Source organism: Ambystoma mexicanum, chromosome 8 (assembly GCF_040938575.1).
Source record: "Ambystoma mexicanum isolate Mex_15411 chromosome 8, UKY_AmexF1_1, whole genome shotgun sequence".
Classification (NCBI taxonomy): domain Eukaryota; kingdom Metazoa; phylum Chordata; class Amphibia; order Caudata; family Ambystomatidae; genus Ambystoma; species Ambystoma mexicanum.
In genome coordinates, this window is record NC_090929.1 from 1088912154 (window position 1) to 1088935827 (window position 23674).

Genomic DNA, 23674 nt, shown 5'->3' on the forward strand with positions numbered 1-23674 from the left:
CCTCAGTTGTCTGCTTACCAATGCGGGTCATGTGCTGGTACCATATGTTGTTTGTGACGTGTGCTGAATCTTGTACATAATTATCAATACCTTTATTGTCTGAGTATGTGCTGCGTTTAACTTTATTTCGCTTTTGTTCATTGTTACTGTTACCACCTGACGTAACACCTGTTGCAGCAGGGAGGTGGGGTACATTAGGTTTGGGTGCAGCAAAAAAACTCATAGCATAGCTGTACTGCCATACAGAGGCAGCCAAAACTCCGGTGATCATAAAAATCCCTATTATTTTTATTACATATGCTAACCTCACCGACATTTTTGCTCTTACCTTGCTGCAGTCCTGGCAGCGTATTCTTGCGACGTTAAAGTTGCCCGCCTAAAAATTCTCAAAAAGTGCTTGTTATTAAATGTTAGTTTTGTTTCATTAAGCTCTCCCTATCAAATAGTCATTCAGTGCCCAGGTGAAGAGTTGCTCCCACGCTACTCTAAGTGATCGGTCTCTCAAGACCGGCAAGTATGGGCGGAGGTGGGGCATGTAATTTTCTATGGCCAGGAGGAAGGCCGTGTAGTATACACGTACCCTTTTCTTTTTTAAGTATGTTGGCCTTTTTATTTCGTATACAAATTGGTGTGACAATTCTTCTGGGTAACTATCGTCTGGCAGCACCATCTACGCCTGCACACTGAATTTGTTAGATAACTTTTCTTAACAATACAATATTACGCAGCTCCTGTATGTGCGAGAGAAAAAGAGAACATTCACGTGTTTACATGTGTATTGGTGCAAGCGAAGTCCTTAGTTTTTATTACAATTGTATTTAGTAGTCAATGGGGGGGGGTTTGCTCAGATGGTGGGAGCAGTTTTACTCTTTGAACGTGTGACCATGGGGTGGGCAGTGTGGGGATCACCCCCTTCTTCGTCCGTTATTCTCTCCGAGGGGACAATTGGGTCGTTGTCTGTGGTTGTGTTTTCTTCCGCTGCCGGGGATGTTGTTGGCGTTTTTCCAATGGACCTGTCGTTGGCGCTGGGGCGGGTCTGCAGTTTGTAGATTTTTACATCATGCAGGTGGTTCCACGCACGCTTATCCTTTAGTTTTACTGCTCTTGTTGATACGTCCTCTACTAAATGGGGGCCAGTGAACCTCTGCTGGTTCCACTTTCTATTAAAATTTCGAAGTAGTACGTGGTCACCTTTGGCAAGTTGGCACAAGTTCTCCTTTCCCAATTCTGTATTTTCGTCTATTTCTTGGTTGCTGGTGGACCCGCCCCGTGTGCGCTCGAGCTGTTGAGACACAAACACAACGCTAGTAATCAAAGAAGACACATATTGATACATTTCATCACCTAACACATTCGCAGAACTTTCTTGGTCGGTGAATGCCCTTGACGTTGGTGTTAGGGGAAGGCGCATTTGGCGTCCAGTAACCACCTCGTGTGGGGTGAGGTGGTGGTCGGACCCTGGCCTGTTTCTAAGTTCGAACAGTGCTAACGGAAGGCAATACAACCAACTTTTCTTTGTTGTTTGCTGTATTTTAGCAATTGCCTCCTTCAATAGGCCATTCAGGCGTTCACATACACCATTGGCCTGTGGGTGGTACGCACATGCAAATTTGTGTTTAATGTTCAGTAGGGATGTGATATGCTGGAACATTTCATTTGCGAAATGGGGTCCGTTGTCTGATCTTAACACCTCGCACACTCCCCACCTGGGGAATACCTCCCTTACTATAAATTTGGCTGCTCTAAACGCATCAGGGTGTGAACAGGGCCCTGCTTCGATCCACCTAGAAAATGGGCATACTACTACTATCATGTATCTATTGCCTTGACAAATGTTGATCATATCAACATAGTCAATGTGGAGGTGCCGAAAAGGTCCTTCTGGTCGGGGTATGGTACCTCTTATCACCTTTAAAGTATGACCGGCCGTGAACTGTTGACATGTAAGGCAATTGCTGATAAAATTTGACACATGGGATGTTAACTCGGGACAGAACCAATCTTCTCTAATTCGTGCTGCTATTATTTCTTTGCCTGTATGGGCAGGGTGATGTAATTGGTTCAAGGCGGTATTTAACAATGCCAATGGTATTACAACTTTCCCAGTGCCACCCTGGCGCCATAGTGCGTCGGTTGGTGACATTGTGCATCCTCTTTTCACCCATACTTCTTTTTCGGCCATTGGTGCAGCCGCTTGTAACTCCATAATCTGGGTGGCTGGGAGATGGGTGTACCCTTCTTTTATTAACATCTCCCTCGCTATTCCCCTCCCTCTCCCTCTCTGTGAGTCTGTGGGGTTCCATATCTCACCAAAATATGCAGCATATTTTGCATGTGCGTCTGCTGCTGCATTTCCTTTTGATATATAGTCTTCTCCATTGGTGTGTGCTGTGCATTTTACTAGGGCTAGTTCTTGGGGATCGTTTATTACTTCAATTAGTTCAGCCAACAAGAGGGCATGTTGTACTGGAGTGCCGTCAGCTCTCCTAAACCCTCTTCTTCTCCACTTTGATAGCCCTGAGTGGACAGTGGATGTAACATATGCACTGTCGGAATATATAGTAACTTTTTTATCAAAACTTTCCTTTAGTGCCAATATGAGTGCAACCAGTTCCGCCGCTTGAGCAGAGTAATGCTGTGGTAATTGTACACACTTAATAGCCACACACACTGGCGCTTCCATCATTTGTACTACTGCTGCCCCAGTCCTCCTTATCCCGTCTCCTTGATCAATAGTTGATGACCCATCAATAAACAAAAGCTCACCTCCCTCTAGTGCGTTTTCTTCAACTTTCCTAGTACATGAGTACATCTCAGTTACTTGGGTGCAGTCGTGGGCGTAATCTCCCTCTTCAATTACTTCTGCTAGGAACCTTGCAGGGTTAACCGTGCTACATCTAACAATTGCCAGTTCAGCTTTGGACAAAATAATCTCATAACCTGTTGCCCTCTGTGTCGTCAGTGTGGACTTAGGTTTATTCAATATCGCAAATAGTGCATGTTCTACAAATAGTGTAGTTGGACACCCCATAGTTATTGATGATGCTTTTTCTACTGCAAATGCAGCTGCAGCAAGACCTTGTTCGCAAGAGAATTGTCCTAACATTATTGGATCTAAGTGACCGCTGTAAAATGCTACTGGTTTATAGCCCATGCTAGTCTTTTGGGCCAATACTGCTTTCATTACTGCTGAGTCGCAATGTGAAAATATAAAAAATCGTCGCTCATAGTCTGGGGATGCTAGTACTGGAGCAGTTGATATTGCTTCTTTTAATTCATCAAATGCCTCCTTCATTTCCATAGTCCATCCCAACTTTTTCTCCCCTTTATTTGCTTCCTTCAAACCCTCAAGCAGGGGTCCTATGTAAGAGCTGTAATCAAATACCCATGCTCTACAGTAGTTGCACAGTCCCAGAAATTGCTGCAGTTCTCTTACAGTCTGTGGCACGGGAGTGCCTGATATTGCCTGTGCTCTTTGTGGTGCAATCCTTCTTCCATATTGTGATATCAGTTGGCCAATGTAAAGTACCTGTTCCTGACAGTATTGTATCTTTTCCATGTCTACCTTGTACCCCTTTTCAGCCAATATCGTCAACATTTTTAATGAGTCCTCTCTACATTTATCTTCATTTGTACTGCAAATTATTATGTCATCCACATACTGTAACACTGTGCTTTCCAACTCAACGTTACCCAAATCCATCTGTATTACCCTATTGAAAATTGAAGGTGATTCACAATATCCCTGTGGTAATCTGGTATGTTTCCACTTCCTATTTCGGTAAGTGAAGCTTGTCAAGTCTTGTGAGTCTGGGTGTAATGGTATTGAGAAAAAAGCATTTTTAAGGTCAATCACTGTAAACCGTGATGCTTCTGCTGGAATGCCACACAAAATTGTGGCCGGGTTTGCTGTTACTGGATACTCTGCTTCTACTATGTTGTTCAACGGTCTGAGGTCCTGTATGAACCGCCAAGACCCTCCTTTAGCCTTGCGCACCGGGTACACAGCTGTGTTGCATGGGGATTCTGAGGGGACCAATATGCCATTGTTTATAAGGGCTGTTATGGTTTCGTATATGCCCTCATCTGCCTCTCTTGACAATGGGTATTGTTTCACTCTTGGTAGTATGGCACCCTTTTTTAATTTTATCCTTACACCCCCTATGCTTTTAATGCATCCTACATCATAAGGGCTAATAGTCCATAATGATTTTGGCACCTTTGACATATCTTCTTTAAAAAATGGGACTGGTGTGCCAGCGGGTGCCTCAAGTGCCATTGCAATTTTCTGTGCCACTTGTTTGTGAGCCACTGTTAGCCACATTTCTACACTCATCATGAACACCATTTCATTTTCCTCCTTTTCTTCTGAAAACAACTCTTCATCTGACACCTGGGTCAGCCTACATCCTTCTGCTAGTGCTATCACCGCTCTCCATGCTCTCCCTTCTTTATCTTGGGCGTGCACAGCAACATAATCAGCTGTTGCAATAATGCTCTCAATGTCCACTGCAATGACCTTCCCTTCCAGTTCATTAGCTGGTGTTTCTGGTCGGAATAGATAGGCTGCTGGTCTCCTCCATATTTTCCCTCCTATCCCTGGCATCCATGCAAATGCCATGTCTGTTCCGTACTGGAATAGCTCGCCGTCTACCGGCTCCGCCCTGATCGCTATCTGTCCACAGTATGCTTGCAAAATCTGTCGTGCTGCAAGCATGTTAATCCCTGGAGTAGAGCAAATTATGCCATCCTCTGTAAAGGAGATCGTCATATTTAATCTGTTCATTATGTCCCTCCCCAGTATGTTTACTGGTGAGGCACTATAATACAAAAGTGGTACTGACAGATCGTAATCTCCAATAGATAGCGGAACGTTATCAGTAAATGGAACCAACCCTTTAGCCCCAGAAAACCCTTGTGTGTTCATGGCTTCGCCTGACATCTTAAACTTACCTTCCCTTATGCAAGACCGGGTTGCCCCGGTGTCAACAAGGAATGATAATTTTTTGTCACCTATCGTTACCTCTATGCGTGGCTCCTCCGCACTATTAGGTGTTACTGACAGGATGGGACACACCAAGGCCGTCTGTGGGCTGTCCTATTGGGGGTACAATGACTGGCCATTCCCTGTGTAAGGGTTGTGCCCCAACACCGTCACCCCACCCAATTGCGTTCGTTCAGGTTGTGGTGGTGGTTGTATTAACGCTGCACCAGTTACTTGTGGCAGGTATTGTTTTATTTGTTGTTGTGGTAGGGAATAGTGTTGGTCACTCCCTTGTGGTGACATCTGCTGTGGTTGTATGCCCTGCTGTTCTTGTGATGTCCTATGTTGTGCTTGTTCGTTCCATGCTGGTGTTCCTGGCCTGACCCTGCATGTACGTGACATGTGTCCTAATAGTCCGCAGCTCCAACACACGGGTGGTTCCCTGTTTTGCCATGGGAAGTTCCCTGTGTTGTCCTGGTATACTGGTTGCCCTGTCTGGTAGTTATTTCTGAGTCCCCCAGCCTGTTGTTGGGTATTATATCCGTATCCTCTTCCCCTCATAAACCCTCCTCTCCCTCTATTATAATTATAATACCCAGCTCCTTGCATTGGGTACCCTCCTCCCACGTTCTGTGCGTGTGATTGCAGAGGCAGCACTTGCTCTATTACCTCTTGTGGAGGCGCTATTTGAGCTGGATTTTGTGCAGCCACTACTTGCGTTGGGCTTTGGGCCATTGGTGTTGGCGCAGTTATTAGTGCCCCTTCCATGGTATATTTAGTAAGTTTTTTCTGTACTAATTTGGCCTCTTCTGTTTTCCTGTCCTCTTCCTTTTGTTTCATTTTTCCTTGCCATGTTCTACAGTGATGTACTATAGTCAGTTGTATTTCCGGCCATGGTTTTGCTTCCATCCCCACTACTTTCTTTAATTGTCTCTGAACTCCTTCTGGGAGCCCTTGTACTAGTATATGATAAAATATGGCTGGTGTTTTGTCCCATTGTTCTCTAGTTTCCATGCGCCACTTCTCTTGAATATCCTGTATATAATCAACAGGATCCTCGTTCTCACCCATCTTACGGGAAGTAATGGCTCCTATGTCTGATGTGTCTGGGTACTGCACTCTTAGTGCCTGCCATAGCGCATGTCTGCAGTTTGCAAATGGTGCCCCATCATGCGATGTGTTTGTTATTGTTACCCCATGGAATCCCGCTCTTTTCCAAATATCATCCGCTCTATCCCCTAATATTGATATTAACAGGCCCTTAACATCTCCCACTGCTAGTTTCTGTCCTGCGGTGTGTTTTTCCATTTCATATATCCATTTACCCGCACCTCCACTTAATGATGGGAGCCTACATTTTATGTTTTCCTTATCCGTATGTTTCCAAGGTACATATTGTGGTCTAACCCCTCCTCTCTCCAGCAGTGGCATTACATTCTGTCTTGTGTCATCCTTTATGCTCCATGATGTTAACTCTTCACACCCCTCCTCTTCCCCCATTCCTTTTACTACTTCAAATCCTTCCTTACTACCTCTTCTCCTACCTCCCTCTTCTTCCTTTCCCCTTTTTTCATCCTTTCCTGTGTTCAATATTGGCACGTCTGTTTGCCTGTCTTGCCTGCGACTAGGGAGGTCCCTAAGCCGACATGCATAAGGTGTAACTTCGTCCATGAAAGGTGCGAGCTTTATTCTGTGCAGAGAGCGTGCAGTTGTTGAACATGTGGGGTGTGGCGTTAGAGAGCGTGATGGTGATGTGGGTGGCGTGTGTTGGTTGGTGAGCGTCGGTGGCGTGTGTTCGTTAGGTTGTGTTTCTCCCATTCTTTTCACTTCCTCCTTACTTCTCTCCAGCTCCTCCCATCTTCTACTCACCCATGGCGAATCTATGTTTGTTCTAGTGAGGTATAGCTTATCTAAGCTTTCCCTTTCACTCTTCCTTCCATCCTCACTACAAAAATCATTCATAAATTGCGCCCCCCACTCTGCCTTTTTTCCTTTTATTGTTACAGTTTTTAAGTCTATTAGGTCTCCCTCTTCCTTTCCGTTGTTACCACCTGTTCCCCTTAGTGCTGACGTTGTTGCTACCTCTCTATTTTTATATACTTCTCCCCATCTTTCACTCTCCCTCTTACTCTCTTCTCTCTCCCCTTCACTCCTCTCCTCCATCTCCCTACTATTTTCCTCTCTTTTCCTTTTTAATTCCTCCATTACTTCGTTGCTCATCTCTTCCAATATCCTTTCATCCTCTCTCCTCCTTTCCCATTTCACCCTTTCTCTTTCTACTATACTCTCTATTACCTTCCCCTCTTCATATTTTTTAGCTGTCTCTGATATTATCCTCCTCCTCCATATTTCCATTTCTTTTTCATTTTCTTCTTCTTCCTTCTTCTTCTCCCTCATCACTACTCTTGATACCCTTTCTGCTGCTGCTTTTACCCTTACAGCTTCCCTCTTTCTCTCCTCACTTTGCTCCCTTAATTTTTCCAATTCGTCCTTACCTTCTTTCCTTTTCCTCACTCTCTCTCTTTCCTCCCCCTCAAGTTGTTTTATCAGTTCATTCTGCTCATCCCTTAGTTTAGCTAATCTTTCCTCCAAAATCTCTTCCTTCTGCCGTAGCAGCTCCTCTCCCCTCATTTCACTCTCTCTTTCACTATCCTCGTTTGTTCTCTTTACCGCCTCCCTTTCCTCTCCAGTTAGTGATCCTCGTAATTTCAACAATATCTGTGCAGCTACCCACTCATCGTTTCCTATCTCTACAGTCTGCTCTTCTCTCCTCCCGTCCCCCATTGGTATCTTTCCATGAGCCACATATGGTGGAGGGCTGTATGCCGGGTTTGAGTATCCTTCAGCCGCCCTTAACTGTCCTTTTATTTCTCCTAATTCTCTTAAAGGGTACAACCCTCCTCCCTCTGTTTTCACTCCCGGTGTTAAGGGTATCTCATTGCTCGGTTCCTGTTTTATGTCAGCTAATTTATCAACCTTTCCTCCACCCAGTTTTTCATTCCCCATATTCTTTGTTCCTTCACTCTCCTTTTCCCCATCCGTTCCTTCTTTCTTAATCTCCTTTTCTTCCGGTGTTTCCCCCATAGTGAACATTCCATTTGGTCCTGGTCTAGACCCCTGGAACATCCTCCATAAGTTAAACACCTCCACATGGTTTGCCAACTTCTTCCCCTTGTATGTATTGTGCAGATGGTTTAATAGTGAATGTTGGGCATATGGGTCAAAGCTACCATTAGGCGGCCATGGTGTCAACATTTTGTTGTCCGTCCCCTGGGTCCACTCTATGCTGTACTTAATTAACTTCTCCCTATGTGGTGGCAGTGTGGTACATATATGTTGTAGTGGGGTAGTGAGGGTATTCCCCCACCCTCCCAACCCTCTCCCGTATGACATACTAGCGCACCCTTTCTTACCCTTCCCCTTGCTACCAGTTTGCAACATACAACCTTTTATTGCTTACCTTGCCCCGCAAGTGTGGGGACTTACGACAATCCTTTGACAAATTATGCAATGATAATAATCAAAAAAAAAAAAAAAAATTATAAAACAAATATATTTATGATGTTATATTATATTCCTTCCCCTACGGCCCCCTGCGGCCGAAGCGCACGCAGCCCCCTGCAGCTGCGTACCCCTTACGACGATCTTACACAGTCGTCCTTTTTCCCCGTTCTCCTCCCACCTTTACACTTGCCGTGGCCGGCGTTCTCCGTGCGCAGCCACGCCCCCTTCCCCTTCTCCTCTTTGATCCACTCGTTTATCGTTTATCTCCGTGTCCGCTCCTTTATCATGTTTCTCTTCCCCACCAATGTCAAACCCAAAGCTTCTTGTGTTCACGATATCTTACTAAATCCCTACTGGTGACGTCACCTATTTCTTCGAACTACTGGTATATTCGTGTTATGTTCTTTAAATTCAAAATACACTTGCAATCTACCCCGCTAACCCTACAGCTGTCTTCCTGTCTCTCCTGGAACAAGGTAATCTCATCAATACTATAACCGGACTGCGCACGCTGCGTCGCCTCGCGTGTGATACGCCCCTCAACAGGAGGGCTTAACCAGCCAATTATCTTCCGTTTTGGGCAACTACGTAACTAGCCACCGCCCACAGGGAAACGTCATCTACCTATCGAGTTTCTTGCTCGAACAATAGGGAACCTCATCTACCTATCGAGTTTCTTGCTCGAACAATAGGGAACCTCATCTACTCATTGAATGATAAATGTCAAATCGTAGGAAACCACACACACCCACCCTCACACGTAGTCGCGATTTAGGCCAATCAGTGTCTTTCGAGCGGCTGCACGTGATGTTTTCGTGCCCCGCCCCCCTCTTTCGCGTAACGTTAGCTTTTTGTTGCGAGCGTCTGCACGTGTTGTTCTCGTGCCCTGCCCCCCTCTTTCGCGTAACGTTAGCCGCCTTCTCTCGCACTCAATTCACTACCATTCATTCCATTATCATCACTCAATTAAACCTTCACCCCACCTTTTTACAATACCTCCCTCCTCCCTTATTTACTTCCGCCCCCTCCCTCACAATTTCGCATTGCTTGTTGTGCGTGTCATGCTCACCAAGTTCCCTCGATGCAGGGCCGCTCGACTGCGTGCACCCCTCCAAGCGGCTCGCCACCTCCCCTCGTCTGGACCACGTCTGGACACTCGCCGACCGCGGGCGGGATACTTCTCAACCGGCTCCCGAGGGCCAATATCCGGATTGCGCTGTCCGGTCCTCTCGCAGCTCCGCGATGGTCCTGTAGTCCTCAGAAGGGGGCAACGGCAGAGGGGGCCGCGCCGCCGGGCCTCCCCGCAACGGGAGTGCCTGGAAAAATAAAAAATAAAAGTCGATCTTAAACAGATCTCAGCAGTGCCTCCAACTTGTCGGGGGGGATTCTGCCGGGGTCGGCCGGGCCGTCCGCAGACCTCCGGGCAGGGAGGCCCCAACTCCTCCCGTGTATATCTCGGATCGAGACAGAGTATGAGGCACACACAAGGAGCAAGGCAACTTCTGTCGTTTATTATGCAAACGGCAGGGATGGGTCAAGGAGCGTACGCGTTCGTCCTGACACACACACAATAGTGGGGCTCGCAGGCCCTTTTTACTACATTATGACGCGCTACTTGCGTCATTCCAAAAAGTTACCAAAAGAACCTATCGCCACTCTTGATTGGTTGCTCGAGTGGTGGGGTTAGTATAGTACGCATATAGAGAATGATATTAGTGGTTAAGATGTAGTCAGGTGGTATATCTGGGTTGTCCCTACAATTAGATACATAAGAATTGTTACATGAAGACCCCTGAGGATTGGCTAACGTTACTGACGTCTGAGATAAGAACCTCATGTTCTGATTGGTGCATCCGTGAGCTCCCCAGCCTGGGACCACCGTTGTTCCCAGCACACGGTGCACCTGTGGTTGCAACAGTGTTTCAATATGGGTACGTGCAGGCAATGTGAGGATTTATTCATAGGTGGGAGACTGACCGTTCCCACTGTAGCAGGTGTCCATTGAGCCTTTCAAGTGTGTCGGCCTGCGTCTCGTAGCGAGGTACCCAGACGCCTTTTCTCTCCTGGGTTTTGGCATCTCGTCAGGTTCGGCTTGGTCACGTGGGGAGGGACCGTGTTTGAGGCATAATTCTGCACAATTAATATTGTTTTTCCACTGTATGTCTGGTTTAATTTGCAGATATGATTTTAACATTGGTACGTGGAGTGCGAGGTTGCAACATCGTGCCTTTGAAGATTTGTTTCTTGACTGTGGGTTTGCAACATTACGACCTTGGCTGGTTGCTCCACTGGGTTCTTTCTGCAGGCTCAGCAACCTGACTTTTGCTTTGTTAATGTCCACGGGAACTCTTGCTTGAGGCCTACTTGGGCCTGGTGCACGAGTAATCCATTTAGTGCATGGATGCTTTAGGTTATAGTGGCATACAGTTTCATGGCCAGTATCGTGTTTCCATTATATCTCTCATGATGGTAACGGGTTTCAAGAGAAGCGTGAGCAAGCGTTATAAATGAGCTCATGGTGCGTCTTGCGTTTCTGCATTCTGAAAGCCTATGTAAAAATAATAAAGATGCACGTCCGTGAATAAGCCTGTCGCCTACGTCAGAGCACTGAGTATGTTCTTCGTGTAGATTGGTGTGGAAATGTTCAGCGTGTATAATAGTTCATTGGTGCTTCCCGTTATCTAGGTCGTCATGGCATCTCTAACGATGTGTAGATTTCAGTCTAGTTGGTCCGTGCCGCAGGTGTCGGCATGGCCAGTGCGGGCTGTTGGGCAGGCAGATGGACACATCCGTATGTTTCTGTACCAGGGTATTTGGTCATCTGGTAAATGGGCAAACTCTTCTCGTGGCGGGTGTCTGGGCCGCGACCCTCTAGGCCAAGCGCGAGAGGTGAAGGACGGGAGTCTGGTTTTCCATTCTCCCACTTCACATCTTTCAGAGGCAGACCGAGATGAGTGGCCTAGTAGGGCAACATGTGGCAGAGACAGCCCGCCTGAGGGAGGACATTGCTACACTTGCACAGCAGACAAGGGAGGGCATGGAGGCATGCACCAACCGAATCTGCAGTGAAATGGCCCAACTGCGGCAGGCCATGAACCGCATAGCAGACGCTATTGAGCGTTGGTGCCCACTCACGGCCCAGGAAGAACCAGGCCCCTCCTCGTCTGGGAGTTCACGCCATACTAGTCCCCTACGCCGGTCTATGCGGAACCTGCGGCGCACAGCTTCACAACCACCAGATGACGATGCAGGCACTGGCAAATAGGGCCACCAGGATTCGGGTGCCACATGTGGCAATGGACACATTCACGTCATGAGACTCACATGGGAGTGTTGAGGGGGGAGGGGGGTAAGGGTGTATTTGGGTGTGTTGAGGGGGGAGAGGGGTAAGGGTGTATTTGGGTGTGTTGAGGGGGAGGGGGGTAAGGGTGTATTTGGGTGTGTTGAGGGGGGAGGGGGGTAAGGGTGTATTTGGGGAGTTGGGGTAATGCACTTTAGTATCACATTATGTTCAATATACACTGTTCTGAGTTTGAAACCCAAGCGTGGTCTCCATTATTGTGTATGTGTCATTCATTGTGGACAGGGTCCTTTGTGGGCCTCGAAACATGCACCAGGGCAACAATTCCAATCTACGTCCATGCTATTTCACCTTGGTGCATGATGAGATTACAGAATCAGATGCTGATGCACATCGTGTGCCTCCTTGGCACTGCCTGTTTCATGTCCTGGCGGGGCATTCCACCCGCACTCATCCCCAGCCACATCATACTCTTCTGGTGGTTGCATGTCAATTTCAAGTGGCATAGGCACATTCCATCATATGCACATTTTGTGATGCTCTACACATGCCATGGTTGTCTTTGCCACTTTGACACGGCCATACTTGAGTGCCACACCCAGGCCGCTTAGGCGGCGGAGCACTGTCATTGGAAGGATGTACAATATTGTTGTCCTCTTCCTGATGGTTCTGTGGGTTCCGTACAGGGGTTAGGAGCCACCTCCTCAGTGGATAGCTGTCATCGTCTGTATGGTGTGAGGAATGGGTACCTGTTACGGCTCACCTCTGGTGCTGGCTGTTGTTGTTGGTGCTGCACTGCTATCATGTAGTCAAGGCTGTCATGTCATGCTGCTGCTATTGGGACCATCTTGGTGTTGGAAGGGGTGTGGGTAGGGGTATGGTGTGCTCTTTTGTGCTGTCTGTCTCCATTGCATGCACCTGTGCTGATTGTGTCCACCTGTAGTTGATGGGTACACTGCTCAGGTCTCTTAACGGGTGCTTTTCGATGCCGTTATTAGCGCCATGCCGGTAAGGGGTTTTTGGGTGTTTTACATGCCGCTAATACCATGTCCGCATGGCTTGTGATGGCCTGGTATTAGCGCCATGGTGCTAATTCCGGCATGGGGGGTCGCGCGCCCGCGGCCTTGCCGCTATTAGTGGCACCGTAATTAACGGGTGCGCAGATAGCGGTGGGTCCGGGTCGTGATTGGCTTAGGGAATTAACGGTACCGGTAAGTCTTTACCGGTACCGGTATTCCATTACCGCACAACGTGTAATGAGGCCCATTTAATGCAAAGCATACAGGAACCCTCACTGGTGCTATTTGTCCCCTTTCCCACTCTCATAGAGGTATTTTGAAAGAGTAGAATAAGAGTGTTCTGGAATGTCTTGCTTGGAATGATAACCTTTCATCAGAAAATAATTCATATGGTTAGTCTAGCATTGCCCCTTGCGAAATACAAGCGAGGTGGTACAAACAGAACACCTGCAACACCGGGCCAGTGGGACCTCAGACCCCGGCAGGCTGATCACACCGCAGTGTGCCAGTATGGACAGTTTGAAACTGCATTCAGGCAATGCCTTCACTAAGAGCAGGTGACAGAAAAACCTTGGACACATTTACTTGGACAGCAACAGCTGTGTTTTCAGTACTTACAATGTAATTAAACCAGCTTCATTTATATAGCAATTATTTATTCATATTGAGGAGGGGGTTTGCCGCACGACACATAGGTGTAGTTTTAGAGTGACGTGTGCCAGTCATGGGGTGGAGGGGCATTCTGGTGTTTCGCCCCGGGCACCAAATAGGCTAGAAACTACCCTGCCATTGGGTGACACCCAGAAAAAAAAGTTGTGTGTGTTGCGAGGTATGCCTTTCGTTATTATACAAGCAGGAAATAATGGAAATTAATTCCTGCTTGAAATATTGTTGTGTACTTAATACTTTAAAGAACAGGTAAAAAAAAATACTTTATTCAACTCATAAGAATGTAATGACTTTGGGGAGAGGGTGTAGGGTTGGCACATACTTGCAAACGTATCCTATTCCCTTTAGGATATGGTAGAGCAGTCCTCTTTACTTTGTGTTTTGGGACTTGTAGACCTGGATTTAAAAGATCAGGACTACAAGTCTCAGAATGGGTCACTTCGGCATGCATATTTGCTGCATGGGAGCATGGAGCGAGAAACTGCCCAAGCACCACCCTCCCTCCCCTCTTCCGCCCTGTGAGGAGTTTCCCTAGTTCCCTCCCTCCCTTTGTAAGTCGGGCAAGGAGTGTCTTGCTGAGAAAGGACCTGCGTGTGCCAGGTAATAAGTATCTGAGTGGGGACTGCTGCCCCACCGTGCGTGCGTGCGTGCGTGTGTGTGTGTGTGTGGAGACTGGGGCAGCCGTCGGCCCCTCCCCCTGCAGCTGTTATCAGCTCCCCTCCCGCGTACGCAGACTGACCTTTGAATCAATGATGACATTTCACACACTGAGAAAGCAGCCTTGTAAAGAATTTGTCCCCGGAGAGGACTCAGTCGGAGGGGGTCGCCCTTCTCCATACAGCACAATACCAGAGGATCAGGTAGCATCGCAGACAGGGAGTTCTACTCGCCAGCACTCCTTTGGACGCCGAGCTCCTGTTTCCCAGATACGGACGGGACTCTTGTTGCCGATCAAAACAGGCGGCCCTTGCCGTTCCCTCTACTCCTGACCCAAACGAAGATCACAGCCCGCCCTCTCCTTTTCTGCACACAGAGGGGCACTGCTCTCATTTCTACTCCATCCTCTCCAAGTCTTAGCAGGTTCCTCCCGGTACCATGTTCTCCTACCTCAAGTCTTTCCTGCCCAGCATGCCCTGGGACATCTGGAGTTGCAGCCCTCTGGACTCCTTCCTGCAAGGTGAGGTATCCCAAAAGCCAAGTGGTCTCTGGGACAGGCTGTCCTGCAAGAAGGGAGCGGGTGGGTTGTGATGGGGCCGTGGGAGGGCTAAGGAACACATGTAAGCGTGGGGTGCATTTTACCTGTTAGTCTTGTGAGGCGTACTGCACCGCTGTCATGCACAGACTTCGGATTGCCACATAGACCAGGCTGCCCTCTGGCCGTGTGCTGAGCTCCTGTGGGCTGCTCGAACGGCTGTCCTTTGACAACAGAAGTTAAGGGGATTCATGACCAGGAGGTCCTCTGAGAGTGTACAAGTGCACGGGTAGACATGTCTTTCCTTAAAGGCATAGATAAGTCCTCATCAGGACTTTAAGTGGGCCAGGGCTATGCAGTGTGGATCCCTGGCAGTCTCAAAAAGTTCCCCCGAGCCAGGTCTCTGCCGGGCTCCATAACTATCCCTAAAATTGCCAACTCTCACAGGCGGCCCTTTAACTCAACAGAGTCGCATGGTTAGAGTGCCCAGGTCGCTGCTTGTGAATAGGGGAAAAAAGGAGAAGAGGGAGCACCAAAAACATGACAGCAGTGCACCCGCCACTCATTTGTTTTCTTAATCTGAGGGGCCGGTTCTGCAGGCACCTCTTTAAATATGTGCCTATGCTGAGTTAAAGGGCTTCCAGAGGGAGTTGGCCCCTCCATGAAAAAACAAAAGGAGAGGGCCTCTCTTTTTGTTTCTTAATAACAGGCTCTGCGCTGCCTGCAGGGTTTATTAAAAAACAAGGAGAGGCAGGCGCCCCCCCGCCCCCTCCACTTCTTGGGTCCTCTGGGTTTATTAAGAAACAAAGAGAGGCAGGCGCCCCTCCTCCTGGAAGATATGCAGAGGGGCCCTCAAGTATTAATCCTCTGGTTGTGCCACAGTGTCTAGAGGGGTTACTCTCCAGTGGGGGAACTTGTTCTGACTGTACCTGACTGCACCCAGGAGTAGTTGGAAGGAGAGGTCACACGAATGTGATGCTTCCCTTTGTGATACATCTGAATCTTTCAGGATGTGTGTTTTTCATTTTGGTCGGAGGGTGTCAAAGTTTACCCAGAATATGAGCTTCAGTGACTTCTGAGTAATCTCTGGTTCCCTGTCAGGCTCATGGGCGAGGCTATCCTAGTGACTGCTTCAAAATGAATGATTCCTGTCTGCTGCATCAAACCTCTTTAAGCAACCGGAAGGAATGTAGTTTAGAGCTGGGTTGTTGGTCAGAGGTGTTCACCCATTTTTCAAATTGTGGTTTTGGTGTGCGAACAGTGGTCGGGGCAAGCGGACATGCGTAGTGAGCGTTCCCAACCATCTCAAAGTTGGGAGGTGGGATACATGGTCAGAAGGTTGTTCAACCTCCCTCCCCCTCGCCCTCACCCTCCAAAGATTCTGAGGCCAATGTGCATTCTACAGCACATTATGGCAGATAAATTGGCTACAAAGTCATAGTTTTAACATATGGTCCTGAATGGCATCTCATGAAATAGCCAGTGAATACATGCTTGTCAGGATGTTTATATGTATTTGTTTAATATGGGAGATTTGACGGTGACCTTCATGTCCTGCACGGATTACCTCATTCTAGTAGATTGTACTCAGGCAGGCCTACAAAGGCTGATACACGCTATGGTGTCGTATGCAGAGGAGTACGAACTGGTTATTAATAGCAATAAGACTGTAATAATTAGGTTTCCTTCTAATCTAAACGAGCCCTTCAGATGTACGTGGACCATTGATGGTCGATTTAACTCTGTCTTCTGAAATTTAAATATCTAGGGATGTTTTTTAGAGTTCATCGGAGGAAATCTAGTGTTGTTGACTTTCTTAAAGCCAGGCCCTTATGGGTGTCTCCCAGTTTAAATGGGTTTATGCAAGGCATTGCAGATTTACTATCAAGCCACTACTTAATTATTGCAAACAAAAGATCGTGCCGTCTGTCTTTTACAGACAAGAGATTACATATCTGTCATGGGATATAGATTGGTCTTAATTGAAAGCCTAATTTGGCGGTAGACCATGGGGCTGCCTGCATGTGTCCCAATGGCTGCTTTGCAGTTTGAATTGGGTATGGTTTCTTTGAAGGCTTGGTATCAATGGAGGGTTTTGTCGTTCTTTGGGACATTACTCAATCCTTCTAGGGGATCGCCATTCTTATTTTTCCAGAGAGAAGTCTTAGCAATGAATCCACTGACACTGATTGGGCGATTCTGCCGCTATGCATGTGATATTCTATGCAAGATTTGAGTCAGTAAAATATTAACAACAATGCTACTGATTGTGAAGAAGCTACTTTTTAGAGCAGATTGAATTAAAACGTTCAAAAAATGAGATTTTATACCGTCTACAACAGCCTGACCTGGATTGATAAACCAGTAAACGTGCTACCAGGTTACTTAGCGCGTTTTCCTCATCCTTACTGGCACCAGCAATTCATTTCCAGCTGAATGTACTACTAACTGGAGAAATACCATCTATCAGGTCGGGAATCCATTCAGCCGGTGAAGCATGTGATTGCTGTAATATCCCCTGGTACAAGCCAAACTAGACATCATCTGGTTGAGTGTAATGCCATACAGGACTTGAGATTGAAATACTTCCTTAGGTTTGTGAAAAACAAAGAGTGGTTGAAAATGGAGGAGTTCTATTGCAGCGTGGTGGGGGGCTAGGAGGTGGGCCTAATCATCGCTGTACTGAAATTACTAGGTGTAGCAGGTATAGTGCCTATTAAGGACTCGTAGAATGTGTATTGGGTATAAATCCTACCATAGAAGGGACACAGAATGGATGTGTGGAGAACCGAACATCAATTGAGAGGAGTTATGTAGGGTTGTGAGGCTGGAAACACAGGGATGGTAGGGGGCATTTATTTATCCATTTATGCTCTCTGATTTTCTGATGTCTTCCTATAACTGAGCCCAATCCAAATTTGGTTTGTTCTATTTTTAGTGAGGGATTTATTATTGGTTTAGTATTTTATTATTATTATTATTATTATTATTGTTGGTTTAATTAATCTTAATGATTAATCGCAATCATTTTATTTGATATGTTTAATGACTGCTTCTAGACTTTAATGATTCGACATGTTATAATGTTTGGGATTTTTTTTTGTCTTTTTTTTAATCTTTATTTGTTATGAAAGATTAATCAAATTGTGAATTAATTTGTTGATTTAGCAATAAAGCTAAATCAGGCACGAGAGAACTATTCATCATCCTTAGAGAATTAGAGTCCCCCGTACCACCCCCAGAAAGTTGCACCAAAGACATGACCTGGAGCACTAACATACAAAAAGCACTGCTTGACAAAATAGCACTTCTACAAGCAAAAATTGAAACAAAAAAAATGTAGTCTCACCTCTTACTCGCATCCACATGAACCCCAGCCCGCCTCCTCACAACCATGCAACCTATCTTGGTTCTCCCCTCTCATCATCAATGATGTAGAGAGCATAATAACTAGCCTCAAACCATCCAGACACCAAGGGGACATCTGTCCTGCAACCATTATCAAAGAGGGATCTCGCACCGTTCATCACTACTTTAATAAATGCATTCTTTGAAACCAGTACAGTCCCAACTAATATGAAAGATGTTTGGGTCCTCCCACTGTTAAATAAACCTAGCCTTGATCCTAACACTCCTACTAATTATAGACCGATAACCACAGTACTGTTCTTGCTGTAAATCTTAGACAGGGCAGCATACTTACACATACAGGAACTTCCTGAAACTAATAATCTTCTCGCCCTGCAACAATCAGGCTTTAGACCGAGACACGAAACCGAACTGCCTTGCTAGACTTAAAAACTCAGATGAATGATTTTAAAAGATAAAGGCAATTTAGCCCTCCTTCTTCTACTAGACTTATCGGCTGCATTTGATATCATAAAGTCCTGTGCCAAGACCTATCGTCAGCAGCCTATTCCTCAGCCAAAGGCACCGCTTGGATACAATCCTTCCTGGACAACAGAACCATGAGGGTGTTTGCACCGACTGCGTTGGCCTAGCCTGTACCGGTCCCTTACGGAGTACCACGGGGCTCTTGCGTTCCCCCGACACTCTATAACATATTCACTAAGCCCCTTTTCGATGACCATTTGGGTGTCACCTACACTAACTATGCAGATGACACCCAAATCCTTATCCCTATCACTGGTAACTACGACACTTGATACGAAACTGCTCAACAAAATCTACCTAATCATTCAAGCATGGATGGTCACACGCGGCCTCTGTCTTAATGATGACAAGACTGAGTTAGTTCTCAGTCGATCTGAGACCAGACTAAATAAACTAGACCACCAGTTTAAATCCTTTAATATAGATGGTATTAACATAAATGTCTCCAAGGAAGTGAAAACACTCGGAATTTACTTCGAATCGTCACTGACTCTTCACTAGACAGGTCAACGCGACAGCCTATACCTGCAAACTAATAAATGCTTGCAGACCTTTCCTGTCGACAGCAAGTTGCACATCCTTGGCTAGAGCGCTTATATTATCTAAAGTAGATTATTGCAATGCCGTGTACTTGGGGACCAATAAGCAAAACCTAAAATAACTGCAGATACTCCAAAATAATGTGCTTAGAACCGCGCTTAATATGCCAAGAACTCATATTTTGGCGGCAAGACGCAATGCCCAGTTGCTATCAGTCAGACAGAATCGCATTAAAAACCTTAGCACTCTCATAAATGCCTCTCTAACTCGGCTCCAAAATATTTGGCCTGCAAATTCACAAGAAACCTATCTGACCGACCCACTGGGTCCGCACAGCTACACTGTCTCAAGGTCCCCAGATTTAAGTTACAGAAAGCAGGGGGCAGCAGCTTCCCTGTACTAGCGGCAAAACTATGGAATTCCCTGCCCGTAGCCCGAAGAGCAGTACCTTCACTATTTTGTTTCAGGAAAAATGCAAAACCTTGGCCTCCTTACACAGGAGGCACCATAAATGTCTTGGTCTAACCTGTATATGTCTGTGATGCACTTGTAACAAATCCCATGCACTGTTTTTTTACCTGTCTGTCATGTAATTTAATGTGTAACCATACGTAATGTGCCCAGATACCTGAGGGTTAGGTGAGCTCTATAAATTAACAAATAAATAAATATGTACACCATGCAGATATATTTTATGTAAGGCCAATTTTTTCGGCCATTCATAATAAAAGCATCTTTAAAAAAAGGATTTAATATATTCATATAGCACGTGCATTGTAATTATTGGGAGCTATTTAGCTCATGCTTGCAGCCTAGAAGAGACTGGTTAAGTTGACACCAGCAGCTATCAGGTGGTACTTTTTACTCCCCGGGTCAACTGCTGCTACACAAATATACCAATGTACAATTACCCTGCCTTCGGGGATGTGTATATAAAGGAGCACTAGAACAGCTCTCGAAGGCATTTAAAGCAGGTTCGGTCACATATACTGTACCATAAGTTATAGGTTGCAGCTCATGTTGTGAGAAATTCGACCATCGTGACGGTGGGTGTGCGCTGGCCTCAGCTTTTTCTTTTAATGTTTAATGAAGGTAGACCAACCTCAGGGAAATGTGTGAGGCTAATCCACACACATGTTCCTTTGTCCACAGCATGACAAATGCATAGACCTCTGTACTCTGGGTGGATACAGCCTGCAGGCACAGCCCCCTCCCCTGTCATATTTAGTTGGGATATGACAGTCAGGGGTATACGATGCATCGCCAGAAGGGGAGGACCAATCTTCCCTCTGCCATGCCCAGACTTATTAGCTAACACAAGCTCTATGAATCCTCCCTGATCTTTTGTTGGGCCCTGCAACTGGTGGAAGAGATTTGCATACCAAATAGAGGATCATTTGAACAGGACCATATGGGGCTTGGCTGCAGAGGTTAACAAAGGAGACCGGAAACCCCAAAAACCTTTCATATGCAATTGTGTCAACCTGAAGCCAGCTCCCAACCTCAGTATGGAAGCCAGTGAACTGCCGGGGGACCCCATTCATAAGGTATGAGAATGTGGTTTGCAGGAGCCAGAGAGTCTGGTCTTGCCGTAGCTTCAAGGAAGACCTGCTGCTTATCTGGAATCACCAAGCGGTCCTTTAACCAGACAGATTCTTTGATCCACAACAAACAGGAAGATGGTTGGGGCGTAGTACCACATGTGTCACCCCCTTGCCTGTGCTGTTGCAAAACACTCTGATTATGATCTCACGCATACAGGAGATTGTTGGTCGGGACCCCAGGGTTGGTTCATTAAGGTAGGTTTAGCCTACACCAATAACCAGGGCCCATTTGGCTTTAAAAGAGGCTGAGCCCCCCTTTTGGCAGATCATCTGAAGACTTTGCAAGGAGTAGCAAGGAAAACTCTTCATTGGACCCTGACTGAAGATACTGTCTGCCTTAGATCTTCCACCAGTAAAGGAAGACCAGGACCTCCAAAGATCCCTGCACTAAACACCTCCCAGGGAACAGCGGGAGATACCAAAACCATAGGACCCTCTAGCCGTTCCAGAACTGGGACCCAGCCAGCACACAACATGCCCTGCTACACTCTGCAGCAAGCTTCCTAGGTAGGAAGTGCCAGAAGGTCTCTGAACCTGAAACCAAGGACAAGGCAGCTGCCTGCAACACACTCAGGTTGGAGCCGTCCGACTTAAAGGATGACATAAGCCTATTTAAGAAGCTGGGAGAAGTGCCCCGACGAGCGTATACCGACATCCGCCTTAAAGGACATTTCTGAGCCAGTTGAGTTCCTCGAGCTGCAACCGACTGCAACGCTGACCATTGTTATGCCGCAGTTACTTAAAGACCTCAGAGACATTTCAACCAGTGCTTCAGACCCATCGTACAGCATTGAGATGATTCCTGACCCCGAGCCGCTGTGTAGGCCAGCCTGCAGCTGTTCGTCCAGCTTCGCTCGCCAATCTGTCTTGCCGCCTGATACCCGTAGCTGACTCCCGTCTTGAACTCTGTCACAAAAGCCTGCAAAGCGCACTGAAGTGGACTCAACCCTGTCGAACATCAAAAACACCTACAGGACAAGGTAGATTGTGGTTCTGTCCCCCAGGACTTTCCTGGAAGGCTCCTAGACATTTTAAGACCCATTGCTCCCTTACTGCTGAAACCAAGTATCCTTGAACTATTGCGATTACTTTCTTTACAGACTACCCTCCTGTCAGCTTCCAGAGTGCAGCCCTTTTATCATTGGGTAATAATTGTATTTTTGCTGTGTTGCAACTAACCAACGATCCACAACCTTTTCGGAGTTAAGCCTGCCGTTCTGTCTGTGTTACCAAAATTGGGACAAGCAGGTTTATAATTTGCTTGTGCTTCCACATCCCTTCTACTGTACTAGAGGTGTTGGGCTGATTGATGGTTTAGAAACCGATATTCATCCCATGACCGCTGGGGCCCCCGGAACTTGATTCATCACACATGTGGAAGTTAGATTTGGGAGGTACTCACTCCTCGTTCTCTAGAAGTGGTTCCTGTTTAATGGGTGTTGTCTGATACCCAGCAGTTGGTTGTAGATCATGATCTTTAATTGGATCCCTGAGGCAAATGGCTGCATCTTGAGGCCAGAGAAAGGATAATTAAATTATATCGTGGTTCAATAGAGCACTTCTAGACAGATTCCTGTTACTTTTAATTGCTCTAATATTCAGTGTTATTACCCAACTAAGAGTGTGCCGTTACAAAACATTGTAGGATGAAGGGGGCTGGCATTCACATCTGCATTCTTAAGGCTCTACTGTCTGCTCCATGTATGGGGGGGAATGCTTAAGTCGTCTAGGACCAGATTGCAAGTAATTGGAAGCAACTACTGTGGAAAGCAGAAGGTGTTTACTAAGGAGACCCTCAATCCAATACTTTTGGGTCCGGTGGAGCATTCCAGGGAGTCGGAGCAGGTTCTATTGGTAATATTATTAAAAGACTCGATGATGAGGATCTCAAAGAGCATGCTTAACTCTACAGGGCAAGATGTACACACTGCCTTGCTCTGCCACCATTTTTTTACACCTAAAGTTGGCCAAGGATTAGCATAACATTTCAGCAGCGTTCTTGGCTGTAGTGCTTTGAGATAGCTCCTAATATTTTCATAACAGAGATTTAAGCAGACCCACGTAGATTGCATTGCAGTAATCCAGCCTCTGCACAATAAAGCTGGTTACCTGGCCATTCAAGTTGAACCAGTGCAACACACGATGCAAGGGCTATAGTTTGTGAACGCAGCACTGGGAAACTGCCATAACGTATGGGATTTGGGTTAGCTCAATGAGTGTTTACTGAACTGTTTTTGAATCCACCCTTGACCCTCCCCAGCGTGGTCTTGGGACAAGGCCGCAGATGATCCCACCAGGACTCGGCAAACGTGCATGAAGTTATGTATTGTACATTTGTAAGGCGCTTGTACAACAAGTAAATTGTGTTTCAAAGCGGGCTAGAATGGATGTCTCATTTCTCCTCAGCCTTGGTGGGGTGAGGGGGGCTCATCCATGTGTTCATTGGGATTGGACTGTCCCAAAGCTCCTACTGACTGCATTCGGATCCCTGTCCACATAGTGGGGGGTCTGGATATCGTCTGCATCATGATGACATTCAAACTGCATTAAGTGACCAGTTCTGTGAGTGAGGCCATGAAAAGTTTAAATGGAAGTGGCATCTAGGCCGATTGTAGAGTAAAGAAGCCTACGGGAAGACACGCCGACCTCTCGCGAGAGAACGGGAGGCACGCGAGAGGCACGACTTCCCACACAGGAGGTCATTATGAGCCGGAGGAAGCCACGGCAGCACCAGTGCTCTCCTTAAGGAGGGCCAAACTAGGCTGCTCACTGCCTATAGACTGCCACCGAGCTTGGCCCCATACAAAGACATTACAATCAGCTAATAAACAATAAGCACATATTGTATTTGCTTTAATCTGTTGCCATTAAAAGCCCTATATAAGATTACAGCCTTCGCCTATTCATTTCATAGGCCACAAAATAATTGGCGACGAGGATCCACGTGCAACCCACATCCAGCAAGAT

General features: G+C 46.6%; 1 protein-coding gene across 1 annotated transcript in view; it reads left to right on the top strand.

Annotated features, from left to right (window-relative positions):
* The first annotated feature begins 14262 nt into the window (after positions 1 to 14262).
* The window catches only part of TMEM82 (transmembrane protein 82), a 197830-nt gene continuing 188418 nt past the window's right edge, over positions 14263 to 23674 (top strand). The window contains exon 1 of the mRNA XM_069611086.1: positions 14263 to 14654. Coding sequence (XP_069467187.1) covers positions 14573 to 14654 — 82 coding nt within the window. The 5' untranslated portion in view covers positions 14263 to 14572. The remainder of the gene's footprint in view (positions 14655 to 23674) is intronic.